Source organism: Mobula hypostoma, chromosome 2, assembly GCF_963921235.1.
Source record: "Mobula hypostoma chromosome 2, sMobHyp1.1, whole genome shotgun sequence".
Lineage (NCBI taxonomy): Eukaryota > Metazoa > Chordata > Chondrichthyes > Myliobatiformes > Myliobatidae > Mobula > Mobula hypostoma.
This window is the reverse complement of record NC_086098.1, coordinates 28,894,441-28,912,680: the sequence shown is the minus strand read 5'-3', so window position 1 is coordinate 28,912,680 and position 18,240 is coordinate 28,894,441. Positions and strand designations below refer to the sequence as shown.

At 42.9% G+C, this 18,240-nt stretch overlaps 1 protein-coding gene across 1 annotated transcript in view; it reads right to left on the bottom strand.

Moving 5' to 3' along the window:
* Positions 1-18,240, bottom strand: part of LOC134338738 (ectonucleotide pyrophosphatase/phosphodiesterase family member 3-like) — a 143,658-nt gene that overhangs the window by 55,129 nt on the left and 70,289 nt on the right. Inside the window, exons 8-10 of the mRNA XM_063034783.1 lie at positions 15,190-15,299; positions 13,557-13,622; positions 11,861-11,933 (exon numbers count right to left, since the gene is read on the bottom strand). Coding sequence (XP_062890853.1) covers positions 11,861-11,933; positions 13,557-13,622; positions 15,190-15,299 — 249 coding nt within the window. The remainder of the gene's footprint in view (positions 1-11,860; positions 11,934-13,556; positions 13,623-15,189; positions 15,300-18,240) is intronic.

Sequence of the window (18,240 nt, the reverse complement as noted above, 5' to 3'; positions counted from 1 at the left end):
GACAACGACACCTGCAAGAAGTGCATCCAGCTGCAGCTCCTGACAAACCGCATTAGGGAACTGGAGCAGGAGCTGGATGACCTGCGGATCATTCGGGAGAATGAGGAGATTATAGATAGTAGCTACAGGGAGGTAGTTACGCCAAAGGAGCAGAGGACAGAAAATTGGGTCACTGTCAGGCGAGGGAAGAGGAAAAGGCAGGCAGAGCACAGTTCCCCTGTGGCCATTCCCCTCAACAAGTATACCGCATTGGATACTGTGGGGGGGGGGGATGACTTACCTGGGACAAGCTGCAGTAGCCGGATCTCTGGCACTGAGTCTGGCTCTGCAGTGCAGAAGGGAGGGTGGAAAAAGAGGAGAGCGGTAGTGACAGGGGACTCGATAGTTAGAGGTGCAGATAGGAGGTTCTGTGGTCGTGACAGAGAATCCAGGATGGTTTGTTGCCTCCCGGGTGCCAGGGTCAAGGACGTCTCTGATCACTTGCATGACATTCTGAAGTGGGAGGGTGACCAACCAGATGTCGTGGTACACATCGGTGCCAATGACATAGCAAGGAAGAGTGAGGAGGTCTTGGAGAGTGAGTATAGAGAGCCTGGTAGGAAGTTGAAAAGCAGGACCTCGAGGGTGGTAATCTCAGGATTGCTACCTGTGCTACATGCCAGTGAGGGTAGGAATAGGATGCTCTGGAGGATGAACAAGTTGCTGAGGAACTGGTGTAAGGGGCAGGGTTTCAGATTTCAGGTTAATTGGGACCTCTTCTGGGGCAGGTGGGACCTGTACAAGAGAGACGGGCTACACTTGAACTACAGGGGGACCAATATCCTTTCAGGGAGGTTTGTTAGTGCTATTGGGGAGGCTTTAAACTAGATTTGCAGGGGGATGGGAACCAGAGTGCCAGAGCTGACAGTGTGGCTGGGGTGAAAATAAATGATAAAAGTTCAAGCAAATCCGCTAATGGAGAGGTTGTGAGTGGTGGTAAAAATCTTGAGGTGTATATATTTTAATGCTAGGAGTATTGCGGGGAAGGCGGATGAGTTGAGGGCGTGGATTGACACGTGGAATTATGACGTTATAGCAATTAATCAAACTTGGCTACAGGAGGGGCAGGACTGGCAGCTTAATATTCCAGGGTTCCGATGTTTCAGACGTGATCGAGGCAGAGGGATGAAAGGTGGGGGAGTAGCATTGCTTGTTAGGGAAAATATTACAGCAGTGCTCAGGCAGGACAGATTAGAGGGCTTGTCTACTGAGTCCTTATGGGTGGAGCTGAGAAACAGGAAAGGTATGGTCACATTAGTGGGATTGTATTACAGACCGCCCAATAGTCAACGAGAATTGGAAGAGCAAATCTGCAGAGAGATAGCAGGCAACTGCAGGAAATATAAAGTTGTGGTGGTAGGGGATTTTAATTTTCCATACATTGATTGGGACTCCCATACTGTTAGGGGTCTAGATGGTTTAGAGTTTGTAAAATGTGTTCAGGAAAGTTTTCTAAATCAATATATAGAGGGACCAACTAGAGGAGATGCAATATTGGATCTCCTATTAAGAAACGAGTTAGGACAAGTGACAGAAGTCTGTGTAGGGGAGCACTTTGGTTCCAGTGATCATAACACCATTAGTTTCAACTTGATCATGGACAAGGATAGATCTGGTCCTAGGGTTGAGGTTCTTAACTGGAAGGCGGCCAAATTTGAAGAAATGAGAAAGGATCTAAAAAGCGTGGATTGGGACAGGTTGTTCTCTGGCAAAGGTGTGATCAGTAGGTGGGAAGCCTTCAAAGGAGAAATTTTGAGAGTGCAGAGTTTGTATGTTCCTGTCAGGATTAAAGGCAAAATGAATAGGAATAAGGAACCTTGGTTCTCAAGGGATATTGCAACTCTGATAAAGAAGAAGAGGGAGTTGTATGACATGTATAGGAAGCAGGGAGTAAATAAGGTGCTTGAGGAGTATAAGAAGTGCAAGAAAATACTTAAGAAAGAAATCAGGAGGGCTAAAAGAAGACATCAGGTTGCCTTGGCAGTCAAAGTGAAGGATAATCCAAAGAGCTTTTACAGGTATATTAAGAGCAAAAGGATTGTAAGGGATAAAATTGGTCCTCTTGAAGATCAGAGTGGTCGTCTATGTGCGGAACCAAAGAAAATGGGGGAGATCTTAAATAGGTTTTTTGCGTCTGTATTTACTAAGGAAACTGGCATGAAGTCTATGGAATTAAGGGAAACAAGTAGTGAGATCATGGAAACTGTACAGATCGAAAAGGAGGAGGTGCTTGCTGTCTTGAGGAAAATTAAAGTGGATAAATCCCCGGGATCTGACAGGGTGTTCCCTCGGACCTTGAAGGAGATTAGTATTGAAATTGCAGGGGCCCTGGCAGAAATATTTTAAATGTCGCTGTCTACAGGTGAGGTGCCGGAGGATTGGAGAGTGGCTCATGTTGTTCCGTTGTTTAAAAAAGGATCGAAAAGTAATCCGGGAAATTATGGGCCAGTAAGTTTAACGTCGGTAGTAGGTAAGTTATTGGAGGGAGTACTAAGAGATAGAATCTACAAGCATTTGGATAGACTGGGACTTATTACGGAGAGTCAACATGGCTTTATGCGTGGTAGGTCATGTTTGACCAATCTATTGGAGTTTCTCGAGGAGGTTACCAGAAAAGTGGATGAAGGGAAGGCAGTGGATATTGTCTACATGGACCTCAGTAAGGCCTTTGACAAGGTCCTGCATGGGAGGTTAGTTAGGAGAATTCAGTCGCTAGGTATACATGGAGAGGTGGTAAATTGGATTAGACATTGGCTCAATGGAAGAAGCCAAAGAGTGGTAGTAGAGAATTGCTTCTCCGAGTGGAGGCCTGTGACTAGTGGTGTGCCACAGGGATCAGTGCTGGGTCCATTGTTATTTGTCATCTATATCAATGATCTGGATGATAATGTGGTAAATTGGATCAGCAAATTTGCTGATGATACAAAGACTGGAGGTGTAGTAGGCAGTGAGGAAGGTTTTCAGAGCTTGCAGAGGGATTTGGACCAGCTGGAAAAATGGGCTGAAAAATGGCAGATGGAGTTTAATACGGACAAGTGTGAGGTATTGCACGTTGGAAGGACAAACCAAGGTAGAACATACAGGGTTAATGGTAAGGCACTGAGGAGTGCAGTGGAACAGAGGGACCAGGGAATACAGATACAAAATTCCCTAAAAGTGGCGTCACAGGTAGATAGGGTCGTAAAGAGAGTTTTTGGTACATTGGCCTTTATTAATCCAAGTATTGAGTATAAGAGCTGGAATGTTATGATGAGGTTGTATAAGGCATTGGTGAGGCCGAATCTGGAGTATTGTGTTCAGTTTTGGTCACCAAATTACAGGAAGGATATAAATAAGGTTGAAAGAGTGCAGAGAAGGTTTACAAGGATGTTGCCGGGACTTGAGAAACTCAGTTACCGAGAAAGGTTGAATAGGTTAGGACTTTATTCCCTGGAGCATAGAAGAATGAGGGAAGATTTGATAGAGGTATATAAAATTATGATGGGTATAGATAGAGTGAATGCAAGCAGGCTTTTTCCACTGAGGCAAGGGGCGAAAAAAAACCAGAGGACATGGGTTAAGAGTGAAGGGGGAAAAGTTTAAAGGGAACATTAGGGGGGCTTCTTCACACAGAGAGTGGTGAGAGTATGGAATGAGCTGCCAGACGAGGTGGTAAATGCAGGTTCTTTTTTAACATTTAAAAATAAATTGGACAGATACATGGATGGGAGGTGTATGGAGGGATATGGTCCGTGTGCGGGTCAGTGGGACTAGGCAGAAAATGGTTCAGCACAGCCAAGAAGAGCCAAAAGGCCTGTTTCTGTGCTGTAGTTTCTATGGTTCTATGGTAACCATTTCAGCATCTCAGCTAAAAGAACAGCACAGTTAAAGGAATTCTGTGAATTCGTGGATGTTGATAATTGTAGTCTGTTACGGCATGTTGTGACTGGATGGCTCTCTCTTTTGCCATCTGTTGGCAGAATACTTAAGTGCTGGGAAGTCCTAAAAAGTTATTTTCAGAGTCTAGGTGAGGAGGAGAGCCCCAAGGTACTGTGCAAGTGATTTGGAGATGAAGGAAATGCCTGTGAATCGTCAGAGATCTATTTCTTCTTCCTCAGTCACCCTCTTAAATTGTTCTCAGACACTATTGAAGCACTAGAAGTCGTCATTCAGCATAATTTCAGTATTTAAGCTAATGGCTGAACTGAAAAGCAAACTTGAGAGAAGAGTAAAGGACTATTTTTTTGGCTTTGCAGTGAACACCAAGCTTAGCCAGCTTACCCCTGATGTGTCCAAGAAATGTGAAGCAGACTTCATTGTTTTCTATAAGGTACTTAAGTGACAGGTATGACTTCTCTGAAAACAGCTTTCATAACAAAGTGTCAAAATTGAGCCTAACAAGTGCCATACCTTTTGGAGAATTCTGGGATGCAGTTAAGGCCTGTAACCTTCAAGATATTGATATGAATGAATTATATGAAGAGTATGGGATTGTGGAGGCAATTATCAATACTCCTGAGATGGTAGATAGCCATAGTGAAGGATGTTATCTCAAGCTGTTCAGTAAATCTGAGGTCTCTTTTACAAACCTGAAGCAGGTGGGTGCTTATATCTTCCCTATTCCACGCAGCAATGCTCACACAGAACAAGCTTTTTCAATGATGATCTCAGCTTGGAGAAATGAGAGAAACCGTCTGCAAATGGACTCCGTCAACGCAGAGCTCCAAATATGTAACAACTTCTCAGAAGAGTGCCCAGCCATGCACAAAAAACTCCTGGCCAACAGAAAACTCCTGGAGACAGCAAGTAAAGGACAGAAATACAAAAAATAGACATCCATACCTGGCAGACCCTGGGAGGCCTAAGTAGGCTACTTCCTTTAATTTGTGAAATAAGTTAATTTGGTTAGTATATTAGAAGGGAGGAGATGGCGGCGCGACGCAGCGCACGTAGCTTCTCCAGTGAAATTATATCGTATTTGTTAAAATAGGGGCCGTGCACAATTCTGATTTGATGGAGACAGCCGTGACAACACGGAGGAACATCTCGAGTAACTTCTGAAATGCCCAGTTCGCTGCTGCTGCTACTGTGCGATCGAGAATCTCCGGAGGGAAGGCCCCAAAATCCTCGGCTTTGCCTGCTGCTGGCGACCAGGGCTGGGGTCGAAGCGGTCGGCAGAGACGGTGCTCGGTGTCGGAGGGCTGGTCGGAGCTCGAAGTTTTCGGACGACTCAGAGTCGGACTGTGGTCGGGTATGGCAGGGAGACTTTTCTTCCTTCTCCCGTCTGCGTGAGTTGTGGAACTCTCGAGAGACTTTGAACTTTTTTACTGTGCTCATGGCCTGTTCTTCATCAAGTTATGGTATTGCTTGAACTGTTGTAACTATATGTTATAATTATGTGGTTTTTGTCAGTTTTTCAGTCTTAGTCTGTCCTGTGTTTCTGTGATATCACACCGGAGGAATATTGTATCATTTCTTAATGCATGCATTACTAAATGACAATAACAGAGGATTGCGTGTCCTTATAATCTAGTCTAATAATCTAATATCTGTTTTAGTAGGAGTAAAAATGAACATTCATTTCTTTCAGTTCTTTATTTGTACTGTATGAATGCATGTATGTAATATGCAGAATGTTGAATCATTGAATAGGAAAAATGGCTCTGGCAGAAAATCACTGATTAATGATGAATTAGCTAGGTTTTTGCTGGATTTATATGGGCAAAAAAATTATGTTAGAATTTTTATTTAATAAAATAACTAAAGTGATCATTTGTTGCATTTCACACAAAATGCTGGTGGAACACAGCAGGCCAGGCAATATCTACACTTCTTCCTATAGATGCTGCCTGGCCTGCTGTGTTCCACCAGCATTTTGTGTGCATTGCTTGAATTTCCAGCATCTGCAGATTTTCTCGTATCTGTTGCATCTGTTGTTTTGTCAATACGGCTTAAATTTTATTTAAAAAAATACATTTTTTTGAAACGCACTGCATATATATGGTAACCCATGCAGTGTCCTCCTTTTTGGAAATTTGGAAATGGCCACCCTAGTAGCAACAGTACTGAATTTCCTCCATTTTGTAGACAATTTTCTTACTGTGGACTGATGAACACTCAGGTCTTTAGAAATGCTTTTGTAGCCTTTCCAGCTTCATGCATCTGTGCAATTCTTCTTCCAAGGTCCTCTGAAAGATGTTGTGATTGAGGCATGGTACACATAAACAGATCTTTCTTGAGGTGCACTGGCTCTGTCAGTAACATGACTTTGGGTGGTCTTTTTCTTAATATATAGGGCAGGACACCTCTACAACCCACACCTCCAAACTCATCCCATTGCTTGGAACACACGACTCCAAATAGCTTTTGCAGAAGGCATTACCCCAGAGGTTCACGTACTTTTTGAATCTAGATTGATTGTTTAAATGGTGTACTCAGTATTGACGAGAAGATGTAAACACCAGCTCCTCACCAGTTCCCCACCACCACTACCCTCCTCCGGTTGGCAAAACTGGTTCTCACACTCAATAACTTCTCTTTTAGCTCTTCCCACGTTCTTCAGACCAAGGGTGTAGCTATGGGAACTCGCATGGGCCCCAGCTATGCCTGCCTCTCCGTTGGTTATGTGGAACAGTCTGTGCTCCAAACCTATTCTGGTACTGCTCCCCAACTTTTCCTTTGGTACATTGATGACTACATTGGTGCTGCTTCCTGCACCCATGCTGAGCTCGTCAATTTCAGTGACTTTACTTCTAACTTCCACCCAGCCCTCAAATTCACTTGGTCTATCTCGGACACTTCTCTCCCCTTTCTTGATCTCTCGGTCTCCATCTCTGGAGTTAGACTGTCCGCTGACATCTTCTACAAGCCCACTGACTCTCATAACTACCTCAACTATACCTCTTCCCACCCTGCCACATGCAAAAATGCCATTCCCTATTCCCAGTTCCGCCGCATCTGCTCCGAGGATGAGGTTTTCCATTCCAGGACATCTCAAATGTCCTCTTTCTTTAAGGATCGTGGTTTCCCTTCTGCTGTCATCAATGATGCCCTCACCTGCATCTCCTCCATTTCCCACACTTCGGCTCTCACCCCATCCTCCCGCCACCACAACAAGGACAGAGTTCCCCTTGTCCTCACCTACCACCCCACTAGCCTCCGGATGCAACATATTATCCTCCGCAAATTCTGCCACCTTCAACGGGACCCCACCACTAAGCACATCTTTCCCTCTCCACCCCTCTCCGCCTTCCGCGACTCCCTGGTCCACATGTCCCTCCCCACGGATCACCCACCCGGCACTTATCCCTGTAAGCGCAAGTGCTACACCTGTCCCTACACATCCTCTCTTGCCACCATTCAGGGCCCCAAACGGTACTTCCAAGTGAGGCAACACTGTTGGGGTCATCTATTGCATCTGGTGCTCCCGGGTGCTGCCTCCTCTACATCGGGGACTGCTTCGTCAAGCACCTCCGCTCTGTCCGCCAAAACAGACAGGGTCTCCCAGTAGCCACCCACTTCAACTCTGCTTCCCACTCCCATTCAGATATGTCCATACATGGCCTCCTCTACTGCCATGATGAGGCTAAACTCAGGATGGAGGAGCAACATCTCATATACTGTCTAGGTAGTCTCCAGCCCCTTGGTACAAACATAGAATTCTCCAACTTCCGGTAATTCCCTCCCCCTCCCTTCCCCTATCCCTATGTCACTCTGCCCCCTCCCCCAGCTGTCTACCACCTCCCTCATGGTTCCACCTCCTTCTACTACCCATTGTGTTTTCCCCTATTCTTTCTTCACCTTTCCTGCCTATCACCTCCCTGCCTCCCTTCCCCCACCCCTTTATCTTTCCCCTTACTGGTTTTTCACCTGGAACCTACCAGCCTTCTCTTTCCCACCCTCCCCCCACCTTCTTTATAGGGCCTCTGCCCCCTCCCTCTACAGTCCTGACGAAGGGTTCCGGCCCAAAACGTCGACTGATCATTTCCGCGGATGCTGCCCGACCTGCTGAGTTCCTCCAGCGTGTTGTGAGTGTTGCCTTGACGAGAAGTAGTACAATTGTTTGTGAGATATTAGCTTAAGCAGATTGTGTTTGTCTATTATTGTGACTTAGATGAAGGTCAAACCACATTTTGTGAGTAATTAATGCAGAAAACCAGGTAACTGCAAAGGGTTCACAAAATTTTCTTGCAACTGTATGTTAAAAATATCTTGAAAGGTCCACATTACTCTGACTTGAGAATTAGTCCTAGAAAGTTAAGGTATAGTTTTTGAATTCAACAGACATACTGTACTCTGCATCACTTCATTTTTCAGTAAACGTGAACTGTGTGCTTAATTCTTATGTGGGATTACCTGGAGGTGGACAAGCTTATATTGAAAGACTCATCCTGTTGTCTTACTGCAAAACCATGCTACGGAAACCAACTCTCAACAAAATAAGAGTGAAAATTTGGGGGTATAGCCTTAATTATTATAGCTACCATGGTTTTAAAATTTTAAAAAAAGGTTTGCAACTGTTTCATACTGAAAGCATAACTGGCACTGCTGATGGTGTTACTGATGCACAGGTTGATTTGATGGCTGGTGCTGTAAGCAGAGTTCACACATTCTCTCTGTGACAGAAACCGCAAAGACGTACTCCGAGTGTCAGTAGGCAGGACGAGGATCAGGGAGTGCATGGATATGTGGGAATAGGCTAATGTGGAAATGGAATGGCTCCGAGTGCCAGAAAATGTTAGATATGCCAAATGGCCGTCACTTATGTCATGAAAGATGCAATTAGTTTACAAATGCTCACAGTCATAATGATTTTTCATCTATATACTAAATCTCTCATGCTCTCTGTCTGTCCGTTTGTGTCCTCCAATTAGCGCAAACTGTGCATTACAGCGGCACTTTTTTTGACTAAATCGAATTAAAATGCGCTAACTTACAGAACGCAGGCAAAGTTCAGGGTTATATATTCGTATAAAATTGCTCATTCGCCAAAATCAACAGGGTCCCTTTTAACCCAACAGCCGATCGGCCATCATGGAAAGCGAGACACGACAGCCTGATGCATGCGCACGGCCAGCCTCAGCAGTGACACCTACTGGAGCAAAAGGGCAGGCCAGCTCTATTTCGAGGGGTCACATTCTGCTAATCACCATCAGTATGTGCAGGATTGGGACAGATCAAACTGAGACCCATCAATAAGAGATAATTAAATCTTATTGTAATGACATACTTCGAGACACCCATAAAACCCTTTGCTGCAGTCAAAGGGCAGCGGTGACTATATCACGTCCATTTAGGAGAGCGCCAACCACATCATCAAGAATAATCAGCATCCTTTGGTGTTAATGCTTCGTATCTTCTATCCAGCATTAGGGTAAAAAAAATGGTCAGCCTAATTATGCCACGTGGAAAGGGAAAAGGGACATTATCGTCAAGAGATGACGCCAAACGTCGTCGGGAAGCAGCAAGGAGAGGGAGAGAACAAGAATAGGATGAAGCCAGGGCCACACGACTCTAGGATCAAACAGTCAGGACAAAAAAGGATGAGAGAAGAAGAGACAGAGGAGGAGAGGTATGCACGTCCCCAGGATCAGAGACAAACAACACACAGCAGAAGAGATGAAGAGACAGGGGATGAAAGGGCTGCACATCTGCAGAATGACAACGAGAGGCACAAGGGTGGTAGATAAACCAGAAATGATGCCATCAAAAGTGTCCTTCGTTAAACAAGGAGCAGTTATATTTGTTTTGCTATGCTCTTCTTTAATAAACTGAGGTTTTCTTCAATTTCCAAAGCAAAGCGATACCAATAGCATTCAGGAAAATTTAATGTTCATTCTGGTCACATCAGACTGCACTACCCTTCTCTCAAAGGGGCCCCAATGGGTCTCCCCGCTGTCTAGTACATCAATAATTATTACAAGAGTTTTGAGTCAATAGCCTTACCAATAGTTACACTTAAGATGATGCCACTTCTCAACAGTACAAATTAAGCTTGAATTATTTATTCAATTCTGTTTCCATAATCAATATTAAATCTTCCATAAACCAACAGCATTGGACAGTGTTTTATTTTTAGTTTTGTCTTGAATTGATGTGCATAGCAGTGCAAGCCACTGCATTTTTGTTAATACAACTAAAATCAGAACCAGAATCAGGTTTATTATCACCGGCATGTGACGTGAAATTTGTTAACTCAAGCATCCTTACAAAAAAGTCAATGTTTGGTCCACCGTAACTGTTTGAAAATGATTTGTATATATCAAAAAAACAGAATCACTACCAAGTTTAACTGGTGCATTTAGCTTCTTAACACACTAATGTTTTAATGAACCTGCCCACTGCTGGAAATCACCATTTGTTGATTCTCTTTTTAACACCCCCACTATCTGCCAACATGCATACCACCTGAAGGTGATGTGGACAGCCCACCTAGTGAGCTCCTACACCTGAAAGTTGGGTACTGAGGTCTCAGGCACAGAAGAAGCACTATTCTTAAAAGCCCTAAGAAATTTCAACAGAGCTGATGATCAGAGATTCATTAGAAGTCAAGAATGAGGCATAATCTTGGTATTTACAGCTGTTTTATTACGCGATACAAGAAGAAAGAGCAAACAAATGAAAAAGACAAAGAAAAAATGTCACGGTCATCTCACGCTCAGACGGGAGATTAACAACATTCCAGGGATAATAATTAACCTTTCAAAAGCTAGGCTCCAGTAGCATGACATCTGATGCAGAAAAACACTGAACCAGCTGTACTACAATTACTAGAAAATTTACTGAACAAATTCACATATACAGGTGATTAAAAAAATACCAGCAAGCATAGGAAAGTAAAAGAAAATACTAGATTAAAAAAAACAACTGTATAATCTAACAGCAGTAAAATAGAGCATTGAGCTAAGCTGGAGCGGGGGTGGAAGGTTAATTGTGATAGCCAGTTCTGGAAAATCTTTGATATTTGTAGATATTTAGAAACTATTAAAATGATAACTTAAAAGAGTGAATAAATGTCATGAATAAACACTTATGGGTCAATAAAATGCTTAAAGAATTTAAAACATGCATCCCCAAAGCTGAGATTACTGAAATTTCCGGTGTCTCCAATCTTACACCAGTTTCGAATGTGGGGGTGGGGGCATTGTCCTGAACTTTGGTGTTGGACTCCAAGTGAATTCATGCAGCAGGGCAGCGTGCCATATGATGCTGTTTAGTCACTTAGTCAGTCTAAGACTGACTTGTGTGGTAATAATTTTAAGGCAGTGGCAGTAATTTGATGAATCTCTCTGAATGCTGCTAATAGGTCAGAAGGGTTGTACAAACTTTGCCCATTCTGTTGATCCACTTTTGTCACGAAACCAGCTCTCTGTGCATAGGTCACTGAAACATTTTTAAAGTAATTATGTAAACTTAGTTGGGTATAACATGCACCGGGAGTTGTTTAATCTTTTACACCAGTTTGGATAATTTCAGGTGAATTGTCATGGCAACCAATCAAATATTAACGGAAATACAATAACTCCCTGCTAAGTAATACTAGTGTATACCTGTGCATTCGAACATGATGTCACTGTAACAGGGCTCAGGTCTGCCTTTACCTGACAGGTAACACATACCGTTCTGGGTAGGGTGCAACCATCACCATCGCAGGGACAACACAGCAAATGCTGCCTGACCACATTAGCCTGAGTAACGTAGCACAAACTTTATACAGGATTTCCCTGCAAAGCTAATGTTTAGTTTGGCTATCCAGAATCCCATTTTTGATTCAATAGAAGTGCACAAATATAATTTATACAAGTACCACAGCTAGGCAAACTGATAACTAAGGGTCACTTACTCTCTTGCTGTCAGGTCCACCTTTATGTCCTGAACTATCAGGTTCCTCCAAATAGATTGCATAAAAATCAGGCCTGAAACAACAACAACAAATCCATTTGAAAGGCACTTCTTCACTGTTCATCTGGCAACTTTCATAGTCGATCTAGATCTGTTTGTAATCTTAGGTAAGCACCTTCACTGCCAGATTTTGATATAATCTTTATTTAAGTTTCATCTTATATATATTTCAGAATTACAGTTAAGTTTGAAGGCATTCCTGACTGAATCGTAAATATTCAAGTCAAGTCACCTTTTACTGTCATTTCAACCATAGATGCTGGTACAGAACATAGTAAAAATAAGAAAACGTTTTCCAGGACCATGGTGCTACATGAAACAATACAAAAACTACACTGAACTACATAAGAAAAAACAAAAAACTACACTAGACTACAGACCTATCCAGGACTACATAAAGTGCACAAAACAGTGCAGGTACTACAATAAATAATAATAAATAATAAACAAATTTACTTAAATGTAAAACTGCATCTTACATTCATATTTACAAGTAACGAAGAAATATTTGTGAATTCTTAGCCCAGCTCAACAGAAGAATGAGGATAGAATGTTTACTCATCTCTCTTGAATTGTAACAGCCATATGCCCCCATTAAACTTGTCTCAGTTCATCGATCATTCTACATTCATAATTTTAAAACCAATAATAGGTGCATTTTGTATTTTGGAGTCTTTGTACATCTTAAATGGCAAGAGCATCATTTTACGTGGTTCTGAAAAAGGAGCAGTGGTAGATCCAGATTGTTGTCTTTATTTTTTTTCTGTCTGCTGGTCAGGTAAAAATGCAAGTCGGGTTGATACAATTCAATCTCAGTTTCTACTCCCCTTTCCTATTAGAAGGGCCCCTATGCACAGAAGTGCTAATGAGTGAGAGTATAATTGGGGACGGCCATATCCTAGAAAATCTGCCAACATTCTACAAATTCGCACTAATTCAGGTTGTTTCCTTCTTGGGAGGGTGGCCTGTGGAATCTTCCCATCCTGACCCAAATCCTTCAAGGATAAAGGGAGGTGGGAAACAGAATGCCCAGATGATAACAGGATTCTGAAATACATTGGTACTGAGAAATATATAGGCTATTCTTCATCCAGAACAGTCACAGAAATACACACTTTCCAATTATTCTCTAGAAATATGACAGATTTGTGGGAAACCAGAGATGTGCACGGCAATTGTCCAGGGTATTCAGAAATATGTGTGTTTATTTATTTATTTAGAGATACAGCATGAAACCGGTCCTTCTGGCCCTATGAGGTACACCACACATCAACCCATCAATTTAATGCTAGCCTAAACGCAGGACAATTTATAATGACCATTAACCTACTCACTGGTAAGTCTTTGGACTGTGGGAGGAAACGGGAGCATCTGGAGGAAACCTATGCAGTCACAGGAAGAACGTACAACCTCCTCACAGATATAGCTGGAATTAAACTCAGAACCCCCGACACCCCTACCTGTAATAGTGTCGTGCTAAAAATTACGCTACCTTAGTACCCCGTTCAACAATGCAAATGCACATAATCGAGAGCAATTCTAAAGGAAGTGAGCCCTTTCAACACTTGGTGATAATTGATTCAGTTAACAAGAATGGAAGTGGTTCAGTTAATACATTTATAAATACAAATGATTACCTGTCTTCCTTTGGTAAATCCAGCCACTTAAGGATTGTGGAAACTCTTTCTTCAAATTGAATTTTGCTTGAAAATAAAATATTACATTTGAAAATTTGTTTTTTTCCCCAGTGCTTAAATCAATGAACAAGTCAATTTTTATACAGTTCAAATTTAAGTGAGATGCTTTATATTTCTATAAAATTCTCCATTTTCAAGTTCAAGTCATGCCACTTCAAGTTCCTGGTTGCAAGCACCTGACAGGATCTATCCTGGGCCCAATACATTGATGCCATCGCAAAGGCAGCACACCACAACATTAATTCGTTAAGAGTCTGAGGAGATTCGGTATGTCACCAGAGATTTACAAATTTCTACAGATGTACAGTGGAGAGAGGACTCTGAGTGGCTGCATCACAGCCTGGGTTGGGGGCTGCAGATGGGTGTAGACACAGCTCACTCCATCATGGGCACAACGCTCACCACCAGCGCAAATGTCTTTGGGACAATGCCTTAAGAAGATGACATCCATCCTTAAAGACCCCCCACCATCTGGGAAATGCCCCTTTTCTTACTACTAACATCAGAGAGGAAGTACAGGAGCCGGAAGACTCACTCAACGAATCAGCAACAGCTTCATCCCCCCCACTGTCAAATTTCTGAATGGTCCACAAACCCATGAACACCACCTTTATTTTATACTATATATTTTTTTAAACTTATAGCAACTTAGCGCTACAGCTACTGCAAAACAACAAATTTCACGTCATACGAGTTGGTGATAATAAATCTGATTCAAAAATTTGGAGAAATGTTCAGCTTCACCACCTGAGTGATAAGACTACCCCACGTCATCAAGATCCTTACTTATATTTCCATAGACAGCCTTTTCATCACCAGAAGCTAGTCAGTTAACTCTCACAGCAGACACAAGCATCCCCATTGGCCACTATTCCCCTTTCCAGCACAGAAGAAATAGTATACTTCCCCTTGTCATGCTACTGTGCTCTGGTCAGAATAATTTGCAACTTTAGCTCCAGGTGCAAATCTTTTATAGCTGCAGATCAGATCCATATACCCTCTGTTATGATGGAATTTTCTTACTCTTCTCATATCTTTAACTGTTTATATAACCTACATGGGCATGTGTGTGGTGCCACTATCTAGATGATAGGACGTTCAGCCATCCACCTTCTCATCCTCCTCTTCCATCTCCAACTTCACCCCTCTCCCCTCCCCACAACACAATGCTTCAGGTCCATAAACTTCCATCTGACAGAACATCACAAAACACTGATGCAATACCATTTCCTCTCCACTGATTTAGCAAAGTTCCATTCAGTTCTTTTTTAAAGATAGGAACATTCACTAGCCTCTTTGTTACATACCTGTCAAATAGTTTACATGGGCATGTGTGTGGTGCCACTATCTAGATGATAGGACGTTCAGCCATCCACCTTCTCATCCTCCTCTTCCATCTCCAACTTCACCCCTCTCCCCTCCCCACAACACAATGCTTCAGGTCCATAAACTTCCATCTGACAGAACATCACAAAACACTGATGCAATACCATTTCCTCTCCACTGATTTAGCAAAGTTCCATTCAGTTCTTTTTTAAAGATAGGAACATTCACTAGCCTCTTTGTTACATACCTGTCAAATAGTTTATAAAAGTTTGGGTATGATCCATTTATCTTGGATTCAGAACCAACCCAGAAGAAGGTTCCTGTCTTCAGACCCTGATACATTGCTGTCAGCCACAACTATAAGAAGAACAAATTATTAATAATGACACCTGTGAACACCACCCAAATTCACTCCAATTCTGACAGCTTTCAGTCAGTAGGGCTTGAAAAAAAAACCTAGCACTGCACATGAGCTACCACATCCACGTGGTGACTGTCTGCAAGTGCAGTGTGCTATCAGGACCCTCTGTCCTGCCGAAGGGTTTCAGCTTGAAACATCAGCTGTACTCGTTTCCATAGATGCTGCCTGGCCTCCTGAGTTCCTCCAGCATTTTGTGTGTGTTGCTTGGATTTCCAGCATCTGCAGATTACCTCGTGTGTGTGCTATCAGAACTGCTGAAGTAGAAACTGAATGGAGACTAGCCAACCCACCACAAGGTGAAGAGCTGACCTATAATCACATTCCCCACAAACCAAGCAGGCTAACCAATGAGTAGCTGGGATGCACAGAGAAGAAAAGCCATGCTTGATGGTTGGCCTTTGATGAGAAAGAGGAAGATACAGAATGAGTGAAACCAAACGAGTGGAGACTGAGTACTAGGACCGGTCTGTATGTGTACAGTTCTGGTGACCAATGGTATATTTCTCCCTCAGTGTACCTCAAACTTGATAACAGTAAACAAATTAAACAACCTTACCACCCCTGCAGTACATTCTAGTTACATTCCTGATAAGAACTCACCTGGAATAAGGATTGTGTATGAGGTCTGGAGGCAAAGAGTGGGAATAAAGGGAGCCTTTTCAGGTTGGCTGCCGCTGACTACTGGTGGTTCCACAGACAAATCTGTTGGAATTCTTTGAAGGAATAACAACCGGGACAGAAAAAGGAAAATCAGTTGATGCTGTGTACTTTGATTTTCAGAAGGACTTTGACAAGGTGCCACACACGAGGTTGCTTAGCAAGCTATGAGCCCATGCTATTACAGGAAAGATTCTAGCATGGATAAAGCAGTTGCTGACTGGCAGGAGGCAAAGAGTGGGAATAAAGGGAGCCTTTTCTGGTTGGCTGCTGGTGACTAGTGGTGTTCAACAGGGGTCTTCGTTGGGACCGATTCTTTTTACATTATATGTCAATGATTTGGATGATGAAATAGAAGGGTTTGTTGCAAAGTTTGCAGACAATGTGAAGATAGGTGGAGGGGCATGTAGTTTTGAGGAAGTAGAGAGGCTACCGTAGGACAAGACAGATTAGGAGAATAGGCAAAGAAATGGCAAATGGAATACTTCCTCAAGGTCATGAAAATTGTTAGAAAAAATGAAAGGGTTGACTATTTTCTAAATGGAGTGAAAATACAAAAAACTGAGGCACAAAGAGACTTGGGAGTCCTTGGGAAGGATTCCCGAAAGGTTAATTTGCAGGTTAAGTCTGTGGTGAGGAAGGCAAACGTGATGATAGCATTCATTTCAAGAGGAGACTGTTCAGCCTTTATAAAGCACTGGTGAGGCCTCACGTGGAGTATTGTGAGCAGGTCTGGGCCCCTCATCTTAGAAAAGAAGTGCTGAAACTGGAGAGGGTTCAAAGGAGGCTTATGAAAAAGATGCCAGTGCAATGCCCTGGTTCAAATCTTTACTGTTATGCTGTAGGTATTTCATTTAGCAGTTCTGTAAGAGCAGTCTGTTCTGCTTTCAGCCTGTTTGGCTTATTGTTGAAGATAATGGATGATGAGGAATGTGTGCCATCCAATTAGGATGATGGAACTGGGGAGGGAGGGACACCAGGGTTGGTCTTGGGCTTTTGTTCGGTGGGAGATGAAGAGAGAAGACACTGTGAAGCACTAATTGTAGGATACGACCCAGTGGGAAACCCACTTGTTCAAGGTGGATTGCGAGTGACGTTCGGAAAATGGTGTGTGCTCTCACGCAGATTGAGGGCCCACAGTGACAGAGAAGTCCAAGATGAGCTCCAATTTATGCATATTTGACTGTTTAATTATAATGGGCCTTTTTTGTTTTTTCTTTCTTTTCTTTACTAACCCATTAGTTAAGTAAGATTCATAAACATAATTCCTTTAGTCGTACGCAGTCTGCTATCTGTTATTTCTTGGCACTGAGTTGTAACAGGGTAGCAAATTACACAGCATCCACACAAACCTGGGCTTGGAGTGGAGGAGCTGTCTCAATCTCACGGGTTTAGCAGGACTGGAATGCGTCTTACCTAGACTTACGCAACCAAGGAAACCAGCGGGGTTACACTAGAATTGAATGGCTTGTCACATGAAGAGCACCTGATGGCTCTGGGCCTGTACTCACTGGGATTCAGAAGAATGAAGGGTGACCTCATGGAAACCTATCGAATGGTATCTATCTAACCTATCTAACCTTGTTAGAGTAGATGTGCAGAGGATGTTTCCTATGGTGGGAGAGTCCAAGACCAGAGGACACAGAATAGAGGGGTGTCCTCTTAGAACGGAGATGAGGAAGAATTTCTTTCGCCACAGAGTGGTGAATCTGTGGAACTCTTTGCCACAGGCAGCCGTGAAGGCCAAGTCTTTATGTATACTTAAGGCAGAGGGTGACAGATTCTTGAATGGTCAGGGCATGGATAGACATGCAGAGAAGTTAGGAGACTGGGTGGGGCAGAGAGGAAAAGAGGAAAATTAGATCAGACGTGATGAAATGGCGGAGCACCCTTGATGGGTTAAATGGCTCAATTCTGCTTCTCTATCTTATGGTCTGAACAGACAATGAACCAACCCATGAACACTACCTCACTCTCTTTATTCACTGCTTATCCCTAGTCTTAAGTTAAAAGATCAGTCATTCAGAATTGAAAGTGTTTTTCCATTAACAGGGTCTGGAAATTTTTTACCCAAGAGGTTTATGCAAATTCTGTCACCAAGTGTATTCAAATATAGACTGATAGATCTTTGGATTCTCAGGGCAGCCAGGGAAATGAAGTTAATGCGGGAAAATGGAGGTGGGGTAAACAATTGACTACGTTCTTATTGAATTGTGAAGT